The sequence below is a fragment of the Podarcis bocagei genome, assembly GCF_964188305.1.
Source record: "Podarcis bocagei genome assembly, chromosome: 9".
Lineage (NCBI taxonomy): Eukaryota > Metazoa > Chordata > Lepidosauria > Squamata > Lacertidae > Podarcis > Podarcis bocagei.
The window spans coordinates 80557353-80585313 of record NC_138134.1 but is presented as its reverse complement, the minus strand read 5'-3'; the positions used below and the strand labels follow the sequence as shown (position 1 = coordinate 80585313).

The 27961-nt window shown below is 53.5% G+C and overlaps 1 protein-coding gene across 8 annotated transcripts in view; it reads left to right on the top strand.

Moving 5' to 3' along the window:
- DCTN1 (dynactin subunit 1) overlaps positions 1–27961 on the top strand; it is a 66023-nt gene that overhangs the window by 20901 nt on the left and 17161 nt on the right. For 3 of the 8 annotated variants that reach the window (XM_081206926.1, XM_081206923.1, XM_081206919.1), the window contains 12 exons: positions 2602–2622; positions 11226–11246; positions 17085–17105; positions 18979–19170; positions 21124–21321; positions 21717–21921; positions 22324–22402; positions 22890–23049; positions 23638–23742; positions 23987–24178; positions 24683–24799; positions 26323–26475. In XM_081206926.1, the coding sequence (XP_081063052.1) occupies positions 2602–2622; positions 11226–11246; positions 17085–17105; positions 18979–19170; positions 21124–21321; positions 21717–21921; positions 22324–22402; positions 22890–23049; positions 23638–23742; positions 23987–24178; positions 24683–24799; positions 26323–26475 (1464 nt within the window). The remainder of the gene's footprint in view (positions 1–2601; positions 2623–11225; positions 11247–17084; positions 17106–18978; positions 19171–21123; positions 21322–21716; positions 21922–22323; positions 22403–22889; positions 23050–23637; positions 23743–23986; positions 24179–24682; positions 24800–26322; positions 26476–27961) is intronic. The other 5 variants (XM_081206925.1, XM_081206924.1, XM_081206920.1 and 2 more) reach the window with 4 other exon arrangements.

Here is a 27961-nt window from a genome sequence, read left to right as displayed (position 1 = left end):
CCGAAGGAGCAGCTCTGCCGGGGGGGGGGCAGTGACTGACTCAGGAGGGAGGCAGGTGGGTGGGTGGGTGTCTCATGAATTGGCGCTGCTGCCCTCCAAACTCCCTGGTTCTCTTAAATAAAGAATAATAGTAATTTTTTTATTTGGACCCCACCCTTTCTGGGTTGCCCCAGACCCTCTGGGCAGCTCTTCAGAGCAAGGGCACGAGTGGCTTTTCCTGTTGCTGGCCTTGCAAGGGGAGCCGCAGTGCCCAGTGAACAAAGTGCTTCCAAAGGCACCACCTGCCCCAACAGATGCCGGCAGCGTGGAGCGTGAAGCGGATGGTTCGCGGTCGTGGGCTTTGCAGGCGCCTCTCACGCGGCACCAGCTGGGCAGCAGCAGCAGCAACAGCAGAGGCTGCTCTTCCTCCAGTGCCCACTTTCCTGGTTTCCGAGTTATTAGAACATTGGGTGGGAAGAGATGGAAGGGGTGGGGAGTAAGGTGCTCATCCCAGTCCCAACCTTTCCGATTTTGAAGATGGCCTGCCGGGATTTGCCCCCAGGTGGCTGGCCTAAGTTGCCCAGTTGAGGCTCATCAGTCTTTTCAAGTAAAAAACATTATGGAATTCTGTTAATGTGCCCTCCAACATTAACATACCCACCACAGTCACAAAAATAGCTTGTGTTAACCAACCTAACATCCAAGCAGCTTAGTTGCTTGGTGATATTCAGCTAAGCTTTACTTGGAGTCCACCCTCTGAAATTAAAGGACCTCAGTTAGTCATGCTCATTAATTTTCAGTGGGTCTACCCTGAGTAAAACTTAGTTGACTGCCCCCCTCCCTAACTTTTCACATGCAACCGAAAATCTTGTGGGCTTCTATAGTTAAATAAATGTGATTAACGTCCTGGATTTCTCATTTCTCTCTCTCTGTTCACTCTCCATTGTCGTTCACAGTGCTGCCATCTCACCTGCAACTGGCTTTATTTCTTTATTTCTTTCTCATTTATTCTGCCTATTCAGTCCATCATCAAATGCAACCCCTCCTCTCGCTCACTGAAAACTCTGGTGCCGTCTCTCCCCCTGACTTCTGCAACCTTTGCCTCACTGGCCCTCTGCCATCACAGCTTGGCCACCTCAGCTCCACCCAGAACTCTGCCCCCAACATTGCTCACCACTCTGGTCAGGTTGTGCCCCCTGATGAAATCCGTCCACCATGTTTTAGTTTGGAGAAAAGGTGAGGAAGAGGAGACTTACTCTCTCCAGGATCTCCCAGTGTGGAAGACTCTTTCCCAGTTATACCAGGAAATGCTCCCAGGGACTCAAGCTGGGGACCATGGCCCTGTCCTGGAGTTCATCCTGTCCCCTTAAATGACATTTTCTTAGCCACAAGCCCCAAACTTTATAGAAGGGTACGGGCACTGTAATCCCAGCTGTGGCCTCACTGCCTTCATCTCCATCCTCATTTGCATAAACCTTGCCCACCTTCTGCTGTTTTGGAGAGTGGCCTCCTCCCTTGACTTCTTTTTGCTTCCCAGTCCTGAGTCCAAGGCTGTGCCTGTGGCTTCTTTCTAAGAAGAATGAGGAACTTGAGTCTCGGGGCCACTTTCCTCTGTCCTTTCCAGAAGGGCGTCTGCCTGCATCCCTTGTTCCAAGCTGAATTTGGGAGCTGTGGGCAGGAGTTGTTTGTTGCTCCACTAGATGTCAGCAGAGCCAGGAGATCTTGGGAGCTGCTGTTGCAAAAGAGTCCTTGGCTGTCTAATGGGCGGAAGGGCGGTCTTTGGCGAGAGGATCTCCTTTGAGGGTTATACAGGCTACATTATCTGCTTGTATTGCATTGTGGTATCATGTTCATCTCAGTGACTTGCAAATAGTTCTCTATTTGTAGATAATCATGGCTGAAGAAGAGGCCATTTTGAAATTGGTTTCTTGCTTTGAGGGGAATGGTCGTTCAGGGTGTCCCAACCATTTTCTCCGGGGTTTCCAAACTGACACCAGTGGAACCGACTGCGAGGAGACCCCTGTTCTCCTTTTGAGGTGGGCCCTTCCGTACAAGAATTGCTCCATGAAGCAAACTGGCTGCAGCCCTCCATGGGCTTGCAAGCTCATCAGTCTTTCCTCGGGGAATTCCATATTGCTTCCTTCAAAGTCAACGTGGTTCGGACTGTCCTGTGTTTGGTCTGCTGTTGAGACTTTTCACCTATTGCCGTCCTGCTTTTAATGGAAAGGCAGGATAGAAACCTTAAGTCCTGCTTCCAGGTATCAGCACTACGGCTGAGTTGTGGCATTATATAATTCCCCTCCCACCTCTGCTACTGCTGTGTGAACCACCTTCCATCCGGAGCCCAAGGTGTCCCAGGACCTGGGTGCGAGGAGGCGAAGGCCAGTCCCGTCCTCGTTTCTCAAGCTTGCTTTTCTGTCTTGGTTGAACTCTTGAAGGCTAGCGAGGCTGTGAGAAGGAGGAGGAGGGTTGTGTGTGTTGCTGAACGGAGCCTAACCAAGATGGTTGCCCTGAGCGAGGTTTTCCCCACTAGGGCAGCACCCAGCCTGGTTCCCACTTGCCTTTGCTGCATAACAGCCTGTTTCGTTCTAACATCTCATCTTTTATCCTCTTTCCATGCAGCGTGGAGTGAAACCTAAAAAGGTGGTGCCTCTTTTTTCTCTTGACAGAGTCCCACCCGCGCATGAAACCGTTTCGGCAGGGGCTGCTGTGCCCCCCCCTCCGTTGTGCACAATGCATGTGCCCTCCTTGCATGTCTGCTCCCTTGGCTGGCGCCTGATGAGTTGGCTTGGAGTGCTTTGCATCCGTGGTTCCCAGTTAGGGGTCTGTGGAGTGCACTCAGGGAGTCCGCAGCCCCATCCCTTGCCCCCCCCCAACTTTTTAAAGGGTCATTTTTGCATGGTAATATCACAGATTTAATGGTCTGTTTTAGCGCTGTATGATTTTCCAGTATATTGGCCAAAATCGGTTCTGAAATCACACCGCGATAACGATTTTGACCCGGTAATAAGCAGCAATATATTGCTCCTCACGGGAGGGAGAGCAGGGCAGCTGGGTTCAAGGCACCGCTGACACCGCACAATGATCTCGGCCGATAACGCTGCTGATCTGAGCTGTCTTCCCTCCCGCTGAGGGAGACCAGGGCATCTGATTGCCCTCAAGGCACCGTGGCACCTCCTTTCCCCTGGCACTGAGGCGGAGCAGCTTTTCTCAGCAGGGAAGCAGCAGCAGTCACAGTGGACTTGCCTCTTCTCTAGCTGCTCCGCTGATGGTGACTTGATGTGCCCCCTAGCCCCATCCCCTTCCACTCAAACCATGCAGTGGGGGTGACTCTTCTCCTTCCTTCCCCCCCCCCCACTTGCCTGATTTTTGTGACGGCTCCTTCCCTCATCCCCACGCCTGACCTCCAAATTCAGACATGGTGATATATTGGAATATCACAATGTTTAGCCACTGATACATCACAATGTTGACAACCAGATATCACGCAGCCCTAGTCTGTTTTTTAGTATATCTAAAATCCTTTGCTTATTGGGGCTACCTCACATTTTGTTCAAAAAATTGCTTTGCAGAGTTATCAACATTAGGGGGTTCATGGCTTGGCTTTTGAAAAATAGGGGGTCCTCAGTAATTAGCAAATTGTGAGCCGCTGCTTTACATAATTCACATGTTTATAAGCCGCACTTTCATCAGAATATATTGAGGCACTATACAACGTACAGAGGGACGCAGGTGGCGCTGTGGGTAAAACCTCAGTGCCTAGGACTTGCCGATCGTATGGCCGGTGGTTCGAATCCCCGCGGCAGGGTGAGCTCCCGTTGCTCGGTCCCTGCTCCTGCCCACCTAGCAGTTCGAAAGCACCCCTAAGTGCAAGTAGATAAATAGGTACCACTTTATAGCGGGAAGGTAAACGGCGTTTCCGTGTGCTGCGCTGGTGCTGGCTCGCCGGAGCAGCTTCGTCACGCTGGCCACGTGACCCGGAAGTGTCTCCAGACAGTGCTGGCTCCCGGCCTCTTAAGTGAGATGGGCGCACAACCCTAGAGTCTGTCAAGACTGGCCCGTACAGGCAGGGGTACCTTTACCTTTACTTATACAACGTACAAGAACGAAATCAGCAAGAAGCATCAGTATAACATCAGCCAAGACTTGGGTCTGGGCAGCTGGCGGTCCCTGAGCTAGGCTGTTCCAGGGCTCCCTTGCCCCCTGCCAGCTTCACCTCCAAGTCACAAACTTGGTGGGCTTTGAAAGGGTGCTGCCAGCTGCTTTTTGCCCGGGTGAGCCTGGCTGGGGGTTCTCATGCTAGCACAGCTGCTGTTGATTGCTTCCTTTCCATCTCGCCCTCCTGTTAGTTTCTGGCAGGACACAGAAAAGCTTGAACTCAAAGACCCACTGCTGGCATCCTGGGTGAGCAGGCCTGGCCAAGAACTAGCAGCCGTGTGCCTTTGAGAAGAGCACGGAGCTGGCTTCCCCTGCCTCTCGCTCTCCCTAACATCAGCCACCCCTGGGGGACTCATCGCAGCAAGGAAGGGACCGCTCCCCCTTTGGGAGAGAAGGGCAATGACCACCCCACTCTCCCTGGGGCATGGGGAGGGGCTTTGTGCCCCCCTTGGTCTGGGGCCGTCAAGCACCAGCTTTTCCTAAGGCAGAATCAAGGAAAGCGCAGCAGAAACACACATCAGAACTAGAAAGCCCAAAGCTGCCACTTTTCATGCTTATTCTTCCTACGATTAGTCTAGTGGCAGCTTCTGTGGTGGTGGTGGGGGGGGGTCAGATCTGGAAAATGAAAGGGGGGAGGGGGGGTCAACACCCTCTGCCCCCGGCCCAAGTGGCTGTTGCGGTCGAGATCTGAATCCCCATGACTGCTTTAAGGTACTCCTGCTCCTATCAGTTTGTGAATGAGATCTGATCCTGGAATGCCCCCGTCCCCCGTGCCTTGGCCCGCAGGCGCTCTGAGCCTTGCACCCCAGAGGGAGAAGTCCTACCTTTTGGCTTCTCAGGAGAGGTGGGCTGTCCTTGGCCTCCAGAGGGTGTGGTGGAAATGACCTCTGACTGGGAGAACCTTTCCTGGCCTGGCTTTGAGGCCCCTTTCCATCTCTGGCAGGGATCCCTTTCTTCCTCCACTGCCGCCGCCGCTGCTGCTGTTGCATGTGCCTCAGGCTTCCTGACCTGCATGGGCTCTGTCCTCCCTCCCTCCCTCCCTCTCTCGCTTGTGCTCTTGCTGCTGCTGCTGCTGCTTCTTGCCGAACCGTCTCCTTGCTGCCAACACTTTGCATGAGGCCCCAGCCTTGTCCCAGCTCTGCCTGTCCTCCCATCCTTCAGAGCGCACAGAGAGCAACGGACGTCCAGCTGAGCAACTCTCCTTTCTCTTGGGCTCCTGGCGGCAGGTCTTGGCTTGCCTGGCTTGCTTGTGAGTCGGAAGGCAGTGCCGGGGGACTCCTCTTGTCCCACGGGGGCTCCCCTTCCTCGTGATGAAACGGCTCAGCAGCCTGGAAGAGAAGAGAAGATGGGGCTGCGTTGTGTCTTGTCCCTGAAGCCGCTTGCCCCTTGGCCCTGGGGGTGGGGGGCAGGTTCTTTCTCCAGCTGGCACCCCCCCCCCAAGTATATATGACATTTCAGCATGCTTAAATCTCTCTCGGCCCCCTTTCGGTCTCTTGAAAACAGAGCTGGGTTCAGAACAGCCAAAGGTGGCAGCAGGTAAATCTTAGTTGATGAGATTAGGGAGCTCTTTGCAGCACAGCTCTGCGTTGCTAATCGGGTTACTGGCTCCCTCTGGCTGTGCCTTTTTAGTGACAGATGGTCTCCGTGGTCCCAGAGGGAGAGCCCCCAGAGAGCCCCCTCCCTGCCCGCCCCAACCTATTAACCCCCCTCCCCTCCCCCAGCCCTACCATCTGTCTCTCCACCCGGAAGGAGCCTCTCTGCTCCTGGTGTCTGCCTTCCAGGCCTGGTGGCCTCTCCCTGGTGACAGGGAACACCAGGGCAGGCTGCCTAGTGGCTAGCGCAGCAGGGCCCTCTCCAGCCCTGTGCTCGGCAGGTGAGGCTGAAGGACCACGGGTGGGGCCTGGGCAGTGAAGGACCTGCGAAAGGACTGCTGAGTGAATGCTAGAAAGAGCATCTGGACGGCCTCATGGGCCTTCTAGCAGCAACCTTACATCGCTTCTCTCCTCCTGGGGAGGAGGAGTGGGTCTCTGACCCCAGTGGCATTCTCTGGTTCTGTTCCCAAAATGCATCCAGTGCTCCCCCTTCCCACTGGGGGGCAAACAGGAAGTGCCAAACTGGACTGGGGGAAACTCCTGCTTAGGTAAGATGGTGGTCAGTGAATGATGGGTGCAAGTTGGTGGAGTTGCAGGAGGCCAGTTATGCACCCAAAAGCTTTTCCACCATCCTCGTCCCCCGTTGGGGTATCTCTGAAATGCACTCTGGCATCCAGGCGATCACCTTGCTCCCCCCACCCTCTCCCAGACTGGCAGTGGGCGGTGAGCTCTGTGTGGTAGCTGTCCTAGCTAGGAGAGCCTGTTCCCGGGGATGCAGGACCCGGAGGGTGCTCTTTTTGGAAGCCAGAAGGGGCTGTGATGGGTCTTCAGAATGGAGCCCTGGTGCCTTATGTACCTCTTTGCTCTTACCTGAGATCAGGAGGGGCGGGGATGGAATTATAAAAAATAAAACAGGCAACTCTAGACAGGTTGTAAGATTGAGTTGGGCCAGATGTGCAGAATGCATATATATATATTTTTTTTAATAAAATTTTTATTGGTTTTACAAAATTTTTGAAAACAAACAAACACTTAAAAAGACAAACATACATGTATAATTTCATGACATATTTTCATAAACCTCTTTTCTGGGACTTCCCCATACCCCCCCTTTCTGCATCCCAATGTCCATAATTTTATAGCAACTCCCAATTGTTACTTTCCAGCCTCTGTCATCTTAGTCATCTCTGTATTCTAACCTTATATCACTGTATCCCTTTGTTTCTGAAAACCACAACACTCTAACATTCATTAAGTTTATAATAGTCCTTAAGATAGTTTTTGAATTTTCTCCATTCTTCTTCCGCCGTCGGATGTGCAGAATGCATATAGCCCTTTTGGTGTCGGGATCCTGACTCAGTGAGCAATGGGCCATTCTCTGCACACAGAAGGTCCCTGGCTCAGTGCCCAGCACCTCCCAGTTAGAAGTATCAGGAGGCAGGGAAGAAAACCTTTTTTGCAAGAGACCCTGGAGAGCTGTTTCTGCCCTGTGCTGGATGGACACACGTGGCCTGGCTTGGTGTTCAGGCAGCCTTCTGTGTGCTTCTCTTCTGCCTGGCGCTTTGTTTCCTTAGTTTGCTGGTACAGACTGTTTCCCTCTTTGTCCCAGCTGCCCCCCCCCCCCCTGTTGGCTGCTGAAAGCGAAGGGCCTTGTCTCCATGCAGCCAGCAGCGGCCTCTCTGGGGTGCTCTCCTGTTGTTCCAGCGCCCTGCGTGGGCCTTTGGGACTTGGTGTCATCTTGCAGAGCTCTTCTGAGCTCCTTTTATCAGGTCAGCCCTGATTGCAGCTTCCCGGCGCCTTAATGGCTGCTCTGCCAGGGCCTCCTCATTGGGAGCTCACTTTTGAGTCAGAGACCTTGCTTGTCAAGGGAGCTGCTTTGCCCGGCAGTTGGTGGGCAGAGGAAGGGCAGGGGCTTGGGCCCAGCAGAGTCTCATTTGTGCAAGGACTTTTCCCTGAGCAACAGAACTTCTCCTCCTCCCTCTCCTTGTCTCCTCCCCAGGTCTGCTACAGAGGGTGGGCAGGACACCCAAGAAAATGTTTTTTTTGGGGGGGGCATGCACAGGGAGACAAGGAGAAAGGAAAGTTCCTTTGTGTAAGTGGAAGTCCTGTGAACAGAGCAGCTTCGTCGAATACAATGTGGTCTTTCTGTTAGCGTTGTGCTTGCAGCATTGTGATACCTGGCCTGGAGTAGATTCCAGGTGAAACATGCTGCCAGCTTAAAAGGCTTCAGTGAAGTGGTGCTCCTGGCATAGGCTATGAGCTTCAGCAGAAGTCCCATGTGTGCGTGGCGCCACGGTCGCCTTTTCCAATCACCTGGGAGGTGCTGAGCATTCTCCTGGCTCCAGGTCACCAAGCCCAGCTCTCCGCAGAGTGTGGGGATCCTGTGGCCTGGCCCCTTTCCCCAGGCAGCTGCCTTGGCAATAAAGGCAGTCCACAACTCTGCCTTGTCTACGCCCGCTTGGGAGCTTCCCCGCCACAACTTGTTTCCACAAAAGAGACAGGATCACAGGAAGCTGCTCTTTACCAAGTCAGACCATTGCTCCATCCTCAGTACTGTCCACACTGACTGGCAGTGGCCCTGCAGGATTTCTCCATGCTGTAGCCCCTCTCAGCCCTACCAGGAAACGCTGGGGATTGAATCTAGGACATTCTGCACACCAAGCAGTTGCTCCAGTACTGATCTGCAGCCCTTCTGATCCTCCCAAAGTTCGGTCTTTGGGGCAGCTGATCCTCAGGCAGTAGCTGAGATGAGGAGGCATTTTCAACGAAGTGCTCCTGCCAGCTTGCCACAAATACTCCCCAGTCCCTTGTGCCAGTTGCCGCTGTCCTCTCCCCAAGGAAGAGGGGCTGAGCTGGCCTTTAGCTGTCTATGGTTCCTAACGGTGAAAACTCCCTGTGGGTGACCAGCATCCTGGCTTGGCTCTGCTTTCTCTGGGAGGATGAGAAACAGCTTCTCTAGCCACCCCTCTGGGCTGATCACAAGGGCAAGCTATGAGCCAGTGTGCAGATCTCCTACTGCAACAAATGGGCATTCTTCTTCTTAGAGGATAGATCCTAAATGTCATTTCTTCCCAAGGTTTGCTCTTTTTGCATTGTTTGGACTTATTGACCACATTGTCATATTTCACCTTTGGGGCAAGTGCTCACAACCTTCTGCTGCCGTTCTCATTCAGTCCAGTCGCTGTGATTGTGGAGGATAAGGTTGGCCCTGAAGCTGGGCTTGTTTTGGGAAGACGACATGGACACTTTGCAAGCCAAGTGGCAAATAAGAAAGAGCTTGGTGTCTTTATTCATAGCTGCCGAAAAGCCTCTTAAAGTTTTGTGAAGAATTTTTATTCATGGTAGCAAAATTAAAGATTCTGAATTTTCTTTCCATTTTATGCAAAAGGCCAGTTTGAGAAAGTATGAGAGAGAGAGAACCAAGGGAAATCCCTGAAACCAAAAGAGGGTCTTCCTCGCCTGTATAGTGTTGTGACAATGCCACTGAAAAAGTTCACTTCTGCCCAATTTTTTGGGCTTCTGCTCATTTTTGCTGCTTTCCCCCCTTTAATCCCATAGTTGATCTGGAAAGCATCAGTCCCTTTCACACATCCCAAAGTTCGGGTGGGGAACCTCCAGCCCAGTGTCAGGCGCCAGCCCCCGTCAGGCAGAAAGGTGGCTAAGTCTGGAAGGAAATGCTGACGACTCTGGGCCTCCTGAGAAAATGCAGCCTGCTTGACGTAGTGACACGAGGTTCAGAGGTTCAGAGCGCAGGCATCCCTGTGGACAAGCTTCTTGGGCATTAGTGAGATGGAGAACAAATGGAGCAGGCGAAAAGGAAGGCGGGGGCTGCGCTCCTCTCTATGGCCTGCCCTGGAGATGCTTCCGGAAGAGCAACCGAGAGGAACATACCGAAAACACTAGAAGTAATAATAATAATTAATAATTATTATTTATACCCCACCCATCTGGCTGAGTTTCCCCAGCCACTCTGGGCGGCTTCCAATCGAGTGTGAAAACAATACAGCATTAAATATTAAAAACTTCCCTAAACAGGGCTGCCTTCAGATGTCTTTTAAAAGTAAAATAGTTGCTTATTGCCTTGACTTCTGCTGGGAGGGTGTTCCACAGGGCAGGCACCACTACTGAGAAGGCCCTCTGTCTGGTTCCCTGTAACCTCACTTCTTGCAGTGAGGGAACCGCCAGAAGGCCCTCGGTGCTGAACCTCAGCGTCCGGGCTGAATGATGGGGGTGGAGACGCTCCTTCAGGTATGCAGGACCAAGGCCGTTTAGGGCTTTAAAGGTCAGCACCTTTAAAGTTTGCTTTATAGCCCGTTATGACATGAGCAGCATCAAGTAACACAGGCCTCTGCCTGTGGTGAAGTGTCTGAGTGACAGCTGTCATTTAGTTTGGTTCGTAATAATTCTCAGCATGAGATCATCTACTCTGTGATGCTCAGATTGGTACAATTGCTGAAATCAGGGCTAGGCTTCCTTGGCACCTGATATTTCATATTCCACAGTCCTCCAGAGGCATCTGTGCTGCGTCCGTCTTCTCCTGTGTCCTAGAGACCCTGATGGTCAACTTGCCCATGGCATGGGACCTTCCTCACAAGCAGACGGGACTCCTCCATGGGTCCAGGTTCAAGTCACGTAGCGTCTTCCTAAAGCCATCCCTTCTTAACGTTGGATTCTGTGCTCCTGCGCTGCATGTGTGTGTTCCCTCTTTGTTTTTCTGCCTGTGATGGTGAGCAAAGGACTTGGCTTGACTGATGAATCCTTTGATGACAGCGGGGTGGCAGGTGCAGTTGTGCCCAAGTCCTGGCAAATGAGATCCTGTCCTCCGCGAGATCCCTGAAGCGAGTTGTGGAACGGAGGAGGAGGGAGCTCCTGGGTCTTCTGGGCGCGGAGACTAAGACCAGCCCCTTTGCTTTCCCCGGGAGAAGGGAGAGGGAGGGAAGCACCAAGAAGCCTTTTAATTAGCCGGGGAGACAGCTGAGCCGAAGGCGTTGCTAAGTGACAAGGAGCCCCTCGCCTGTCCCCGAGAGGCGCATCCCTTTCTCTTCCCTCCTCTTCTCACTTTGCCGAAGAAAAGGCTCCGTCTCCGGTTCTGCAGTCGCAGCAGCGGCGCGTCTGGATCAGAGACCTGCCTGCGAGGAACTCGGGGGAGGGAGGGGATGATCCAGGAGTGGTGATGTAATGAGCAGCTGGGGCGGTGGTTGGAGGCCAGTGGCGAAAGGATGTGCGGCCCGCGGTGCTGGCTGCTGGGGTGCTCCTGGGCTCCCGAGCCCCTGTAATCGCCCCGAGGTCTGAGAGGAGCTGCCAGGGCCGGACTGCCGGGCCGGAGGACAGCGGAGGGAAGACGACGGAGCTGCAGCCATTTGCAAGATCTCCTGGACAGGCTGTGCTGCATTGTTGTGATTGAATGGTCTAATATTCTGCCTGCCTCTTTCTCTCTCCCTCTGTCTCTGCCTTCCTCTTCTCTGTCTCTGCCTCTTATCTCCTGCAACCATGAAGCAGGCCGCAACTGCACGGAAGGTACAGTCTAATGCAAATGTTGCTGCTGCTGCTGCTGCTGCTGCTGCTTCTAAACCATTTTGTTTGCTGAAACGATTTTTTTTTTGGGGGGGGGAGGTTGTCATTTTGAGTTTGTCTCCTTCATGCGGGCCATGGGGATGAGGAGTGTGGAGCCGCTGGAAGGGGGCTGGAGACAGCATATGTTTGGATCTAAGGCGCGATGTGCTTGCATTTCATTCCCCATCTTCCTGAGTTTGACTTCCCCTCCCTCTTCATCTCCTTGGTGTTGCATGCACCATATATATTTTTTTACCTCCAAGCAGCCTGGAGGGCCAGTGTTGCTGCTGCTGCCGCTGCCCGGGGCCGGGGAAGAGGGGGTTGCCTGCTCTGGGAAAGTTGCCCGTGAACTGCTCTCTCTTGTCTTCTTCTCCGCCGGATCAGCCATTTTCCTCGGCTTCTCACACTTCTGGCTAATTTGACAGTCTTCACTGTCAGGAGCTTGCCCTCCTCCTCCTCTGAGGGGCATTTTGCTCTTCGGACTGCACAGTCTGTCCCCTCCGCTTTGCCCATGCCATTGCTGGGTCTTCTGCATGCAAGGCTAAGCGTGTGAGCAGTTTAGAGGCAAATGTGCAAGTTTCCTGCCGCAGCAGGGATGCTGCGTAGCCTGGCTTACGTGACGGGAACTGTGCCCAGTGCCCGATTCTGGGCCATTGGGCTGGCCAGACTGGGGTGAGGTGCTGCTGCCTGCTGGCTATTTTGAGAGGTGCCTTTAAAATCCAGCAGAAGGGGAGCCTTGGCAGAGGCCAGCTCTTGAAGTCCTCTGTGCCCTCTTGAGCTCTGTGCCCCCGGTCATGCCAGGGATTCTTCTGGCGCCCACATTGCCTGGCTGTTCAGGCCTTGGGGCACCGATGCCGCTGCTTTGATGCCCTTGCTCCTGCCCTTGCCCCTATTTTGGCTAGTTTTGGTTTTCATCCATCTTGTGCTGCGCTGCTGAGAGATGTTATTTATTTAAGGCAGTATAGAAATAGATCCCAATAAATTAATGCCCCCCTGGCATTTGCGGGGGCCTCTTTAATCCTCCCCATCCTGCTTTGGAATAAGGAGGCTTTGCACAGCTGCAGTGACGGGATTTGTTTCCTGGCAAATGCCCTTTTGGGGTGTGATGACCTCGCCTTGCATGCCCCAGGCTCCCTCGACTTCTTCTCGTGGTCCTTCGGCGGAGGGTTATTGAACTAGGCAGGAGGCTTGGTGGACAGCGGTCACTGTAGGGGAAAGCATGCAGCTCAGCTGTTGGAAAGCAGCAGAAAGTTTATTCCAGCAGGTTTGTCCCCAGTTGCGGACTTGAGGGTGGGCCTGGAGCCATGGTAGGCAATAATATTGCAAGAAGGAAGGAAGGAGTTGTGTCAGGTGGCACAGGGAAGCACAGTCAGCTTTGCTTCCAGCGCGTGCAAGTGCTAGGATACACCTTGCACATGGACCTGGTAGCTATGGCACTTGGACAAGGAGACCAGGCAGAGCCAAGCTGCCAGTCACCCATCTTGCCCTGAGGCTTCTCTTGACAGGCCCTTCTCCTGTATGCAGACAGAAAAGGCATGGGGGAGAGAGAGAAAAATGCACAAGGGGCTGGGCAGAGTCCCCACGTGACTTCTTGGTGTCTGCTCTACTGAATTGGAGTTCCTGCCACCCCAGCTGGGATTTCCGCCCGCCCCCAGTCTAAGGAAGTAGCCTGCATGAAAGCAGTCCTGAATTAGCCTTTCCGCGAAAGGGACATGTTGCTCCTTGGGCAATTCTTTTTTGGGGGGAGTGGTGTTGGGACTCTGCTCAAATGCCGGACCACAGAGACTGAAGGCCAGTTTGTGACCTTGCCTGCTTTTGTGGCAGGGCTCTTGCTTTTAAAGGCAGGGCAAGATGGCTGGTGTAGATCCCAATTTAGCCCTGGCATGCCGGCCAGTCAGCTGATACAACAAACCAATCTGTATCTTGGGAAAGGCAGGCTCCTTCCTGGAGCGCAAGCTTGGGAAGTCACTCCTGGGCCGCAGGAGGATGGGGCCAGGTGTGGGCCGGTGGCTTGCTTGCCTAGGCTGGGTCACCTCATCATGGTCTGGGTCTTCAAGAAAGAAAGCTGAATGGAGGGAATCATAGTTGAACTTGCAGTGTCTGCAACTGGAAAACCCATGCCCATTCACATTGAAATGCATCCCTTCATTCATCTCTCTCTTTTAAATGTATTTATTCCTTTGTGTGTCTTGAAGAAGACTGCTTTGCTCCCCAAAAGTTTGCCACTCAAGAACTATGCAAGGAACGTGAATCACGGCTTGTTGCACCACGAGAGGCTAAGATTGCGTCTTGGGTTTAATGGGTGGCTGTAGATGTCGCTGATATTCACGGACTTCATAGTTCATGGGTTGAATGCCTCATGGAGGGCAGGATGAGGTGGGCGAAAAGGGCACCAAGCTGTTGTTGTCCTTGCGTTGGAGCGTGGCTGCAGCTGGCCTTTCCATAGCCAGAAACAGGTGGGCTGAAATCATCCGCTCTGGATGGGGAGAGCGCCTGCCTTGGGTGGGGCTGGAGAGGGTGTTGCTGCGGCTGAGAGGCAGGTAGGGAGGCTGCCTTGTCCAGCCTGGGTCAGGGCAGGGAAAGGCCTTGTTGCTGGTGCTCTGCTGTGGCTGCTGTGGCTCCCCCTCGGAGCCGAGGCAGAGAGGCTTTGAGGGGGAGGAAAATTTGCGCAACAGCATCAGGTATTCAGATTCTGGCGCTCCACTTGCATATTGCACATCATCCCTGCTGGCTGCAACCTTTGGCTTGTCCTTGGCACACAGTTAGTCTGTTTGGTCCTGGTCCTGTAGGAGCTTGCAAAGCCACAATGAGGCGGGCAAGGCACTGGCACATTGGGGGGGTGGGGCGTGCTCTGTATTTTTTTTACATTTACATGGTGCACCTGAAGCAGCAAAACCAGATGCTTTCACCTGCCTCACCTGCCAGAAAACATGTCTCTCCAGTCACAGAAGGTGCTGTAACTCTCCCGTGGTTGGACTTTACTCCCAAAGGCTCCCTCCTCCTCCGCTGTCTCCCGAGACAGAAGGATGCCAACCGTATAAGAACAAAACTTAAGCTCTGCCCTTCTGGTGCATTTATTCTGGCTGGATTGCAACCAGTGGGATTCCAGTGATGTTCTCACAATGGCCATCTTAGGGTTGGGTGGAAGTAGACCTTCCCCTCCGAGACATGGACTGCTCTCCTTACCCACTTGGCCAAGCGCCCTCTGACTGCATTCACCAGCCAGGAAGGACTGTGGCTTAGTGGCAGAGGACATGCTTTGCATGCCTGATGTCCCTGGTTCAGTGCCCTGCTTCTCCAGGTAGGGCTGGGGCTGAAACTCTGGAGAGCTCTCCCCCTCGGAAAGTGGAGGCTCTCCCCCTAGGAAGCCTCCCTCCAGCAAGAGGGGCATTTAGCCCAGTGACTGTCCGTTAAAGGCAAAGGGTAAAGGGACCCCTGACCATTAGGTCCAGTCGTGGATGACTCTGGGGTTGTGGCGCTCATCTCGCTTTACTGACCGAGGGAGCCGGACTACGGCTTCCGGGTCATGTGGCCAGCATGACTGAGCCGCTTCTGGCGAACCAGAGCAGCGCACGGAAACGCCGTTTACCTTCCCGCCAGAGTGGTACCTATTTATCTACTTGCACTTTGACGTGCTTTCAAACTGCTAGGTTAGCAGGAGCAGGGACCGAGCAACGGGAGGATTTGAACTGCCGACCTTCTGATCGGCAAATCCTAGGCTCTGTGGTTTAACCCACAGCGCCACCCGCGTCCCTTAGATGTCCATTAGATGGTCCCCAAAACTCTACACAAACTGCACAGGGCAAAGGATATGCGAGGGCAACTGTGGAGAAAGCAGCCTTGAAGTTCCGATTTGCCACTCTCAGAGATACAGGCCACACCTAGCCTGACTCTGCAGGCACACAGGTAGGAGCTGGGAAGGGAAAGAACTTGCGCTGTGCACCAGACCCCAAAGGCAGAAGGTTGGCTACCAGTCCCCCCTACTCCCCCCCCCCAGCCACAAGTTCCAGCTGAGCACTTTGTTCTTTGGAAGTTTGTTCTGCAGGGAGAACAAGGGGCGCTTGAGAGACCGGCCTTTGCAAGCTTAGCAGGACGCTCCATCTTCGCAGCAGGGGAGAAGGGACAATGCCTGGAGCCGCCTCCCTCCCCGGACAATGGGGACTTTGTCAGCGTCTTCTTTTGCCCGGAGGCGCCAGCGTTGGCTGTCAGCAAAGCCTCTGGGCACAGGCGGCTGGCAAGGTGGGGGCTGGAGCTCCAGGAGAGGAGGGCAGAGCAAGGGGAGGGGCAGCTGCAGCCCCCAGTGGTGTTTTGCAGGTGGCAGAGCGGCGGGGGCACCATCCTGCAGCCCTCTCAGAGCTGCACCCCCAGGATAGTTCTGCACTGCCATGTGCTGTCTCAGTGTTTCAGCAAGATGGGAAGGGCAGCTGCCTCCTCCTCAATCTTGGAAGCGTCGCCTGGATCGGGGCCTTGTGGGTGTCATCAGCCTGCCCAGACCTTAATAGCAGAGCAGGGGTTTCCAGCTTCCAGCCCTGGCATCTCCAGCTGGGACTCTCCTCTGCCAGGAAGCTCCTTCATGTGAGTGGAGGCGCTGAATCCTCTGCAGGATCTGTCCCCTTTCCCCGTCTCTCTTATCCCCTGGGAAGTCAGGACGGCCTTTGACCCCCAGAGCTCCCAAGTGCCTTGAAGGCCCTGGGTAGGGTCAGCTCCAAGCTCTGGCCCGGTTGCAGGTTCCCGTCAAGATTTCTCCGACTTCACCCGCCTCTGAAGCGAGTCTTGGCTGCTGTGAAGTTTGCTGCCTCCTCTGCTTGCAGTGCTTAATGGATATCCAGGGTGGGGGGCATGGTTTTTGGTCTGCCACCTTTTCTTTTTAATTGGAAGTTCAAAAAGTACATAATTATATGTGTACTAAACATGATGAGACGCAAACGAGAGAGGAAAAAGAAAAAGAGAAACAGCACCCGTGTAGAAGGGAAAATAAAGGGGGCAGAGGAAGAAACCCAAAACTTTATACAGTCGTACCTTGGTTTTTGAACAGCTTAGTTCCTGAATGTTTTGGCTCCTGAATGCCACAAACCTGGAAGTGAGAGTTCCGGTTTACGAACTATTTTTGGAAGCCGAACAGGACTTCCGATTGGTTGCAGGAGCTTCCTGCAGCCAATCAGAAGCCGTGCTCTGGTTTCCAAACATTTTAGAAGTCAAACGGTCTTCTGAACGAATTCCGTTCGACTTCCAAGGTATGACTGTACTTGACAGAGTTGCTATTGTACTTCACCAGATCTTAACCCGTTACAGTATTTGTAAGAATGGATTCCAAATACCATTGAATTTGTCTGCGTTTATATGCAAGTTGTTCATACGTTGCAAGTTGTTCATACGTTGCAAGTTTTCAATCCAATCATAGAAGGGAGCCGCATTTTTATTTTTCCAATTCGTCAGTGTCCGTCCTTTTGCTGTGGCAAGGGCCCCTTTGCCACCTTGACTTCAGAGGCAGGGAGGTCTGTCCCTTGTCCAGGAAGAGGAGACCAAGCTGCTCCGGGTGTCCAGCCTCACAGCACTGGGAGGAGGCCCATCTGGACTGTGCATGAGCAGCAGCTTGGCTTGCGGGTGGGGTGTGTGTGTCGGGGTGCCAGACTTGCGGAGCTGATGGCGCGCGCACTAACCACTCTCCTGTCTCTCTTCTTCCCTCCGCACTTTGTTCTGTCCTGCCGCTGCCGTGTCTCTGTGTCTCCCTGTTCCTGTCTTCCCCATCTGTCTGTCTGCCTGTCTCCTCCTCCTCTGCCTTCTGCTCCTGCCGGCCTCCAGACCACCACCAGGAGGCCCAAGGTGAGAACCGGTGGGCTTTGCGCAGCTCTTTTGAATGCTCTCTGCTGCTGAAGGGTCTGAGGCCCCTCTGAGCTGACCCTTGCTACAGCCTCTCTCCTCTGTGGCGGGGTAGGGAGGGCATCTCAGTATATCTCAGCCTCACCTACCTCCGTGGTTGCTGTGGGGATTATATGGGCAGGAGAACCACAGATGCTCCCTGGAGAAACATGGGATAATGCAAATGAATAATGCAAATGAAAAAGCCTGGGCTTTTTTGTCCGTGGCCCCGATCTGGTGGAACGCTCTGTCCCAAGAGACTAGGGCCCTGCGGGACTTGACATCTTTCCACCAGGCCTTAGGCCAAGGCACAGCCTGACCCCCTCTAGCCCACTGAACACTCAACTCTAGCCCATGTTTGCCATTAATTTGATTCTGAATTGATTTTAGAATGTATTTTAATTAATTGATTGTGATTTTATGTAAACTGTGTTACTTTTATTGTTGTTAGCCGCTCTGAGCCCGGCTTTGGCTGGGGAGGGCGGGATATAAATATTATTATTATTATTATTATTATTATTATTATTATTATTATTATTATTATTATTATTATTATTAGACATGGCATGGCATGAGTCTTTCTCATCTTCTAGCAAGGAGGCCAATTTTAGTGACAAGAGGCATACTTTGATAGACATTTTGAGAGCTCTCTGATGTATGCTATCTGGACACAGTGACTTGGTTAATTTTCAACTTGCCCGTTGCCCCTCCCTCTGATGTGGGCCTTCAGGTGCTCTCCCAGGCAGATTCTTGAAAGGTGAGCAGGAATGTGCCCCCATATCGCCATCCTGGGCCCAGAGAAGCCAGCTGGGCAAATGCAGAGCAGGCCTGTCTGGAGGCAGGCGTGGGAGCAGATCCCACAAAGCCCCATATCTGCCCCTCGGCCGCTTTGATTGACAGAAGTGGCACCGCTGCAGGTGCCACATAATGCCAGGTCTGCACTTGCCAGAACTTGATTATTTAGTGTGGCAGTACAAGCACTTTGGAAGTCCCTTCCGGTTGAGCTCAAGCAGGTGCCTTCACAGTACCCTTTTCGCCACCTGCCAAAACCAGTCTTGTTTAGACCCAGATGCTTAGAAAGTTGGGGTAATTTTAAAAGTTGGAAGTATTCTAACTTCAGGGTGTTTTGTGTTTTAAAGTGTATTTTTCTTGATTTTCTTGTTTTATCTTTTCATAAACCTCTTTGAGGTCCCCCTCCCTTTCCCCCCCAATAAAGTGGTTTATCAGTTTTATGAAATAAATAAAAGACTGGCTGTGAAGCCAGCATCCCACTGCAGGGAAGCCTGGCTGAGCAGGACTCTAGGCTGCAGAGCCCTCGGGGGTGAGAGCACCCCAGCGCCTTCTGCAAGGGCCGCTTGGAATGAGCCTTCCCTTGGCGGTGTCAGGGTTCCATTTGAACCAGGGCGGTGTCTTGATTTTAAGGCCAGGTTTCATCCTTGGGACACAAATAGGAACGGCTAAGAGAGTGCCCCAGAGCTGGTGCAGAGTGCTTTTACCATAGGGAAGCCCTATGAGTCGAGCAGGGCTTCCAAGCAGGCTTCCAGAAAAAAAAGGCCCATTGGGAGGTTTGCTGTCAAAGTAGCATTTTTTTACACACACACACACACAAACCCTCTCCTCTGCATTGCCCTTAAGTGTCAGAATCTTCTCCAACTCCTGCCGATTCCTGGATTCATCAGTCCCCGTGTGTTTCTTGCAGAAGCTGTGTGAGATCTGCCGTTTCGGTTGTGCAATGCCATTGCCCCAGAGAGCAGCCCGTGGGCTCAGCGCAGCCAGCATCCTTCTAACATGCTTTCCCTCCTTCTTCTCCTTCTCCACCCCAATGGCGGCCTTGCAGCCCACCCGGACGGCCAGCTCAGCAGCCTCCAGCGGCACAACGGGGCTCTCGGGCTCAGCTTCTGCCTCGGCCGGCGAGATGAGCAGCAGTGAGCCAAGCACTCCTGCGCAGACACCTCTGGCTGCTCCCGTGGTTCCCACGCCGTCACTGACTTCTCCCGTGGCTCCGCCATCAATCCTGTCACCCACCAAGGTAAATGGGCCCCTGGGCCTCTGGGCGGCTTCCGGGGGGGGGGGGGGCTGCATTGGCTCTGCTGAGCTTTCCCGCCATTTACAATGGGGCTTGTGGGATGAGTGGGAAGGGTGAGCTTCAGGATCCCATTGACCTCAAAGCCAAGAGCCTCTGACAGCCCTCCTTGTGTCCACAAGTTCATCAGAGGCAGCCCTCGTAGCGTGGAAATCTGAAAGCGGGAAATTACAACAACAACAACAACAACAATTTATACCCCGCCCATCTGGCTGGGTTTCCCCAGCCACTCTGGGCAACTTCCAACAAAGTATTAAAATACAGTAGTCTGTTAAACATTAAAAACATTAAAAGCTTCCCTAAACAGGGCTGCCTTCAGATGTCTCCTAAAAGTCTGGTAGTTGTTGTTCTCTTTGACATCTGGTGGGAGGGCGTTCCACAGGGCAGGTGCCACCACTGAGAAGGCCCTCTGCCTGGTTCCCTGTAACTTGGCTTCTCGCAGTGAGGGAACCGCCAGAAGGCCCTTGGCGCTGGACCTCAGTGTCCGGGCAGAACGATGGGGGTGGAGACGCTCCTTCAGGTATACTGGACTGAGGCCATTTAGGGCTTTAAAGGTGTCCAGTGGGCCCAGAACCTGTCCTCAGAGTTCCCAAGCTTTCGTGCGCTGTTATGGATATCGAAATTGCTGTTCAGTTTTGACGTGCTCTCTCACAGCAACCCTCTGACGTGTGGAAATATTATTCCTACTGAACAGATGGACAGCTGAGACTAAGCAATGAATGTGTTCATTCTTCTCTTTCTCTCTCTCTCTTTCTCTCTCTCTCTTGTGGGCTATTCTAGTCCTCAGCCAAGGAGATTTCAAAAGGAGAATCACAGAATTGTAGAGTTGGATACTGAAGGTCGCCTAGTCCAGCCTCCTGCAATGTAGGAATAGGCAGGTGGCCCCTAGGGGGATTGTACCTGCATCCTTGGCATTGTCAGCACCAGGCTGAGCTAAGTGGAGAGTCTCCATAAGTAGGCATAAAGGCCCAGGGGCTGGATCCAGCCCAATTGCCTTCTCAATCCAGCCCGCAGACTGTCCGGGAATCAGCGTGTTTTTACATGAGTAGAAGGTGTGCTTTTATGTAAAATGCATTTCTGGGTTATTTGTGGGGCATAGGAATTCGTTCATTTCCCCCCCACCCAAAATAGCCCGGCCCCCCACAAGGTCTGAGGGACAGTGGACCGGCCCCCTGCTGAAAAAGTTTGCTGACCCCTATTTCCCAGCAGGGGATAATGGTGGTGGCCCCCCAGATTTGGCCAGACTGCAAGTTCCCCCTCCCTGCTCTGGGGACCAACCCTCCCCTTCCTTCATTGACAACTGGGGGGCTTCTCTGCAATGTTTAGTTGCAGGACCACATGACATTGTCTGCATGTTACAGTTCTTGACACAGACTTTGAAAGTCTATAACTATTTGTAAGCCTGGAAAGGAAAGGTGGAACATTGCATTTCAAAAGAAAGCGCATTCGTTGTGCTAATGCTATGCGAGTGTTTCATGCTCCAAGGGGAGGCTGGTGCTTCTGTGTTACAGCAGGGATTGTGATCAAGACCCTGGAGGCGGACGGAAGTGCCCCCTGGTGGAGAGGAGGTGGCATTGCAGCCCTTCCGTGAGAATTGCCTTATTAGGGCTAAACTGCAAAGCATCACAGACTTGGAAGGGACCCTGAGAATCATCTAGTCCAACCCACTGCAGTGCAGGAATAGGCAGCTGCCCCATACGGGGATCAAACCTGAAACCTTGCTGGTTTCCAGCTGAGCTATCCAGGTCATGTTATGCAGATGGATACTGTAGGTTAAATAGCAGTGATGTGGCAGGAGGTCTCCCCTGGTGCCAGCCAGGTGGTTCTTTCCTGCTTGGAGGTCCAGGCTTGAGCACGCAGGGTGTGGCTTCTCATTGTGGGACCCTCCTTGCCTTGCAGGAGGAGGAGAACCTGCGCAGCCAGGTGCGAGACCTGGAGGAGAAGCTGGAGACCCTCAAGATGAAGCGGAACGAGGACAAGGCCAAGCTGAAGGAGCTGGAGAAGTACAAGATCCAGCTGGAGCAGGTCCAGGAGTGGAAGAGCAAAATGCAGGAGCAGCAGGCTGAGCTCCAGAAGCGCCTGAAGGAGGCGAAAAAGGTGAGAGAGTAGATGGGCAGCCTGCAAAGCATGCTGGGAACTGAGGAGCTCTGCCTGGGGGCAGAGGGGCACCCAGCAGCGCAGGGCTTGGTCCATGCCAGGCCTTGGAAGTCTCAGAGGGTCTCCTTTCAGGGGAAGCCTCTTCCTCCTAGCCCAAGCAGCCCACACACCCTCCTTCCCCCAGCATCCCTCAGATTTGGGCTGCTCTGCTTGGTCCTTCCCCTGCTGCTCTTCAGAGGGCCTTTCCCAAGACTTGGCCCGTTAGCCTGAGATGCCGTCCTGGTTGCCGCTGGTGGCTGCCAGGCAGGAGTCTCTCTGGGGAGCCGGGCACCCAGGGTGGCTTGAGGGTGGGAGCTGCACGACCGGCCAGGCCCAGCTGCCTCCTCTCCTGCCAGGAAGCCAAAGAGGCCTTGGAGGCCAAAGAGCGCTACATGGAGGAGATGGCCGACACGGCTGATGCCATCGAGATGGCCACTCTGGACAAGGAGATGGCCGAGGAGCGGGCAGAGTCCCTGCAGCAGGAGGTGGACTCCCTGAAGGAGAAGGTGGAGTACCTCATCATGGACCTGGAGATCCTGAAGCACGAGATCGAGGAGAAGGGTGAGAGCGGCGGGGGCTCCGGGAGGGTGGCAGGAACACTGGCATCTCACTTGGTGGGTGGGTGGCCGGGCCTAGCCTGCCCTGCCCTTTCTTTCAGGGAGAAAAAGCTCTCCAAGCGGTGGAAGGGTTGATTTCTCCCAGGGCCTCACCCGGCTGGCTGCATCCTTGGGAGAGGCGCCACACTCCTGAGCAGGGCCTGGATCCCCCACAGCAGCAGGGGCGCTGGGTGCCCTCCTCGCAGGAAGGCAGCTGAGAGGCCCCTCCTCCCATAGGCTGGGTGGGGTGGCTGCCTGCTGAGCCAGAGGCCGGCCCGGCTTCCCACGCACCATGTTGCCTGCCAGTGAGTCAGCTGCGCCAGCTGCATCCAGTCAGGCTTTCACATGCTCCTTCCCCCCTCTCTAGGATCTGACGGCGCTGCCTCCAGTTACCACGTCAAGCAGCTGGAAGAGCAGAATGGCCGGCTGAAGGAGGCGCTGGTGCGGTAAGAACACAAGCATGCAACCAACACACACCTCCACGTCAGGCACACACCGCCCCCGGTGTCCTGGTTCCTGCAGCCTCTGAAGGCAGGATCCTGCCCCACCCTTCCTGGGTCTGTGGCGTGAGCTGTTTCTGTTGCCCACTCTCAGAGAAGCTTCTCTCTCTTGAACTGGGCCCAGGCACACCAACAACGACCAACAAAAACATCAAATCTTATTACATATTACATATATCCTACTTGGTGTTCTTAAATCTCAATAAAAAGCATTGGGGGGGGGGAATGAACTGGGCCCAGGCTTGTCTGAGGATATTTTGGGGGCGGGGAGAAGCCTTTTCTAGCAGGTGCCTCCCCCTCTTTCTCCATGCCAGTGTCCTGCTCCTCCTTCCCCTGTCTGGCTTGGGAGGGCCTTGGGGTGGCTCTGCTGCCCTCCCATCCCGCGGGCGCATGACTCTGAGCCGCCCTCTCTCTCCCCCTCTGGCCTCGGCAGGATGCGGGACCTGTCTGCCTCCGAGAAGCAGGAGCACGTCAAGCTCCAGAAGCACATGGAGAAGAAGAACACGGAGCTGGAGACGCTGCGGCAACAGAAGGAGAAGCTTCAGGAGGAGCTGAAGCAGGCGGAGAGGACCATCGACGAGCTGAAGGAGCAGGCATGTGCGCCCAGGGCCAGGCAGCCCCGCCTTGACGTCTCCTCCAAGCCATGCGCTCAGCTGCGCTTGGGGGTCGCTGGGGAGAAGGGGGTGGGCTGGAGGCTGTGCCTTGCCAGGAGGCCTGGTGGGCAGCTTCCACCCCTGGCCAGAATCCCAAACAGGGAAGTCGAGTACTATGGCATCTCAGGAGCATTCAGCACCTGCAGTTTCAACCAGACGCGGTTGCAGGCTGACTGGTTGAGCTTTTACACTCTCTGCCTTGCTTGCTGGGAAAAAGCCCCCTCAGCCGCCGGCTCTGGGATGCTCACAGTTTGAGTATAGAGGCTTTGCTCTTTTTAAGTTCCATTTCAGTGGGTTGTTTTGTCTTGGTCGCCCTTAGTTGCTTTTAAATGCCAGCTGCCTTGCTTCACTCTGTGAGAAAAGCTGACTAACAAGCATAACCAATAATAAGGAAGGTGACAATGGTCAGAGGCTCAGCCTTGGTTTCTGGGGCTGGGCTCCCTCTGCTGTCCGGGGCAGGGGCTGGGATGGGGAAGCTGTGCCCGGATCGCTCCAGGTCTGGGCCCAACCCTGTGTCCTTTCTCCCAGGTGGATGCTGCTCTGGGGGCTGAGGAGATGGTGGAGACGCTGACCGAGAGGAACCTGGACCTGGAGGAGAAGGTCCGGGAGCTTCGCGAGACGGTTTCAGACCTGGTGAGAGTGAGGGGGCGGAGGAGCAGGGAGGGGAGGGGAGGGGGCTGGCTTTTGTTCTGTCTGCCTCGTGGCAAGAGGGAGTGGGTGCCTCTTACATGTCTCTCCCCAGACGTTGCCGTGGCCCACAGGCGGGCTGTGGGGTGCCCTCCTTATCCTTGTCTGGTGGTCGGTCAGTCTTTGGCCACCAAGGGCCTCCTGCTGTTGCATCCTCCATGTTCACCCCCACGCCCTTCCCCCTTTCCAGGAAGCCATAAACGAGATGAACGATGAGCTGCAGGAGAACGCCAGGGAGACAGAGCTGGAGCTGCGAGAGCAGCTGGACATGGCGACTGCCCGGGTGCGAGAGGCGGAGAAACGCGTGGAGGCGGCTCAGGAGACGGTGGCCGACTACCAGCAGACCATCAAGAAGTATCGGGAGCTGACTGCGCACTTGCAGGTGCTTGCTGTGGGGGGAGGAAGGCGGGACGCAGAGCAGGCCAGGCTCGGGTGATGGAGGACAGCCTTGCGGGAGGGATGACGGACTCCTGACCCGTTTGGAGAGCACCTGGCCTCCTCTCCCAGTGAAAATGTCTGTGCAAGGGCAAGACTTTGCTTCCAAGCGCATGAGAGGGACAGGCGAGCATCAGCGCAAGGAGCCTTGTGTGGAACACGAAGTGGAGGGGCCGCACGTGGGTCTCCTCTTTCCAGGCTGCCCCTCGGACCCAACATCTCCTGCACTGGGGCCAGGAGGCGATAAAGTGCCACAAAATCTCTATGCACCTATATGTGCTCTCTCCTCTCCGGTTCCCATTTAGCCCCCTCAGGTGCCTTTGGGGTTTCTGGGGCTTCTCCTGGTTCCCCCAGGTGCATTCCTCCTCCTCCTCCTCCTCCTCCTCCTCCTCCTCCTCCTCCTTCGGCCCTGCCTTCCCAGCATGCCTCACTCCTGCTCTCCCTGTTCCAGGATGTTAACCGGGAGCTGATGAACCAGCAAGAGGCCTCTGTGGAGAGGCAGCAGCAGCCTCCGCCTGAAATGTTTGACTTCAAGATTAAATTTGCGGAGACCAAAGCTCACGCCAAGGTATGCTCAGCTGGAGACCAGCAGGGATAGGCGGGGGGGGGCAGGGAAGGGGGAGAACCCCATTTCCCATCCCAAACCCATGTTAGAAATTGAAGAGCTGGGGCCAGGAAGACACTCTTGAGCTAGTCTTAAAGCAGTGCTTCAAAATAATGTTACAGATACTTTCAGTTCAGACAGACGACCTGTTTTCTGAAGTCCTGAACCTGAAAGTTCAGGCTTGATTTTTCAGAAACTAGTTCTGATTAGAATAGGAACCTTGAATGAGGCTTGTATTTTCGAGAATAGTTTACTAGGTTGCAGCAGGATATCAGTAAACCAAATAAATACAGGTTCAGGGTAGTCTGCCAGGACTCCTGGGACGCCTTCAGGCTCATCTCCTACGCTCTTGTGGAGTCAAGAGCAAAGCCCCACTGGCACAAATGGTGGAGTAGCAGCGGTGGGAGTCCTCTCGGAGAGTCGAGGGGTTTTGTGGGGTGAGGCCTTCCCAAAGTAAAGGAAGGATTGGACTCTGATAATAAAATACACACAGAGGCTTGAGCCAGCAAGACTCTGGGAGGAGTCCGTATAATAATAATTCCTCTCCACCCTCCGGCCCGGGTTGTTTTATTCACAAAATCTGATTGGTTCTTACGAACACTGTGTAAAGTGTTCGGAAGTACCAATCAGATTTCCTCTGAGCATTTCATAAAAAACCCCACATGGGGACAAAGTTAAAGTTAAAACTACAAAAAGCTAATTTCCTACTTGAGCATGCATATGCAATTCAGAGTAAATAAAAGAGGAAGCGAAGAGGAATGCATTTAGGAAGGTCATAAACAGGAGAGGATGGAAGGATGGCAAGGAAAAAGTATTCACCATCTCCTGTGAACTCTCTTCCTGGCCCCTAAGATCTATCTAAAGATTAAACTACATCAAGGTAACCTACGATCTTTATGCACTGAGGATGCCTGAGGAAGCAACTGGCAACTGGTGGTGTAGTGGTTAAGAGCGGTGGACTTGTAATCTGGGGAACTGGGTTCGGGTCTCTGCTCCTCCACATGCAGCTTCTGGGTGACCTTGGGCTAGTCACACTTCTCTGAAGTCTCTCAGCCTCACTCACTTCACAGAGTGTTTGTTGTGGGAGAGGAAGGGAAAGGAGAATGTTAGCCGCTTTGAGACTCCTTCGGGTAGTGATAATGTGGGATATCAAATCCAAACTCCTCCTCCTGGGCTGTGTATGTGACTTGTCAAGCAAGAGAAATAGGACAGGGATGCAGAGGCGTGGATTCATGAGAAATCATATCAAAATGGCTCAAACCCAGTCAACGCAAGGCTTTCAGTGCTGACACAAATGGCTTGCTCCATATTTTTTCTAATTCCTCCTGGCAATCCCACCTGATCACTGCAGTGGGGTTCCCACTCTCCTGTGCCGCGCTCACACGTGGGGCCTGGAGGTGTTCCTGGTGCTGCCCCCAGGTGTTGCTTGCAGCCCTGAGAGCCAGAGAATGGGGGTGTCCAATGGGCTTCTCCCCGTCCCCTTCCAGGCCATCGAGATGGAGCTGCGCCAGATGGAGGTTCACCAGGCCAACCGCCACGTCTCCCTCCTCACCTCCTTCATGCCGGACAGCTTCCTGCGTCATGGCGGGGACCATGACTGCGTCCTGGTGCTGCTGCTCATCCCACGGCTCATCTGCAAGGTAGGCTGAGAGCGACTGGAGGGGGGGCGGTGTCGCCACGTCTTCCTTTCCAACAGAAACACGCCAACCACAAATGATTTAGGTCAGTAAATAATCAAGTTTTTGCTAATCTGTTTCCTACGGAAAAAATTACGTTGTCTGAAATTTCTCACCTGAACCTGAATCATTTTTGCAGTCATACCTCTCGTTAAAGTTGCTTCAGGTTGAACGTTTTCAGGTTGCACTCCGCGGTGACCCGGAAGTAACAGAATGGGTTACTTCCAGGTTTCACCGCTTGCGCATGCGCAGACGCTCAAAATGATGTCATGCGCATAAGCGGTGAGTCGCAACCTGCGTACGCACAGACACACAGACGCGGGTTGCGTTCTGCTCAGGATGCGAACGGGGCTCCGGAACGGATCCTGTCCACATCCAGAGGTACCACTGTATACTTTTTTAATTCCTCAAACACTACCCAGTAGCATGTATGGTTGCAGAAAACCTTCAACCTTCACATTACAATAGATTACAAAAATATATCAAGTGGTATTTAAACTAAGTTTTACTCAGAATAGACCTGTTGACTAAGTTAGGACAAGGGACTCTATTCAGAATAAAACTTACTTCAGCACCAGTTTTACTCTCTATATATATTTATATTATTTAACTCTCCTCCTTCCTTTACAGGTGAATTAATTTTACCATACATACCACATCCCAAATTCTCAGCAACCAGGTGCTCACTCCCCCCCCCCCCAGTTACAACTCAGGGCTAGACTACCTGCAGGAAAAGATAAATTAGCATTTCTAATCCTACCCCCCCAACCCAATAGATTTTACAAAGCAAAATAATACAACCACATCATCTAACATCAAAATAGGCTTGGTCTTCTCTCCTGTGGTTTCCTGCAACTGGTATTATTCAGCAGCATTTTGTATCTCTGACTGTGGAGGCAAAGCAGAGACTTGTTGTTGTTCAGTCATTTAGTCGTGCCCGGCTCTTTGTGACCCCCTGGACCAGAGCACACCAAGCACTCCTGTCTTCCACGGCCTCCCGCACTTTGGTCAAACTCATGTTTGTAGCTTCGAGAACACTGTCCCACCATCTGGTCCTCTGTCGTCCCCTTCTCCTTGTGCCCTCCATCTTTCCCAACATCAGGGTCTTTTCCAGGGAGTCTTCTCTTCTCATGAGGTGGCCAAAGTCTTGGAGCCTCAGCTTCAGGATCTGTCCTTCCAGTGAGCACTCAGGGCTGATTTCCTTCAGAATGAAGAGGGGAGATGTCTCTCCTTTTTAAGATGATGTCTAGGTTTAGCATAGACTAGTAGGCACCAAAAGCCCTCTCTTCCAGGAATTGCTTGAATCCTCGTTTAAAGGCGTCTCAGTTGTTGGCCATCACTGCCTCCTGCGAGAGGGAGCTCTGCAGTTTTAGGTCTGCACTGTGTGAAAAGGGCCTTTCCTTTATCCGAGATGATACTGGAGCAATGCCGTGGGGTGGGGCACGCTGAA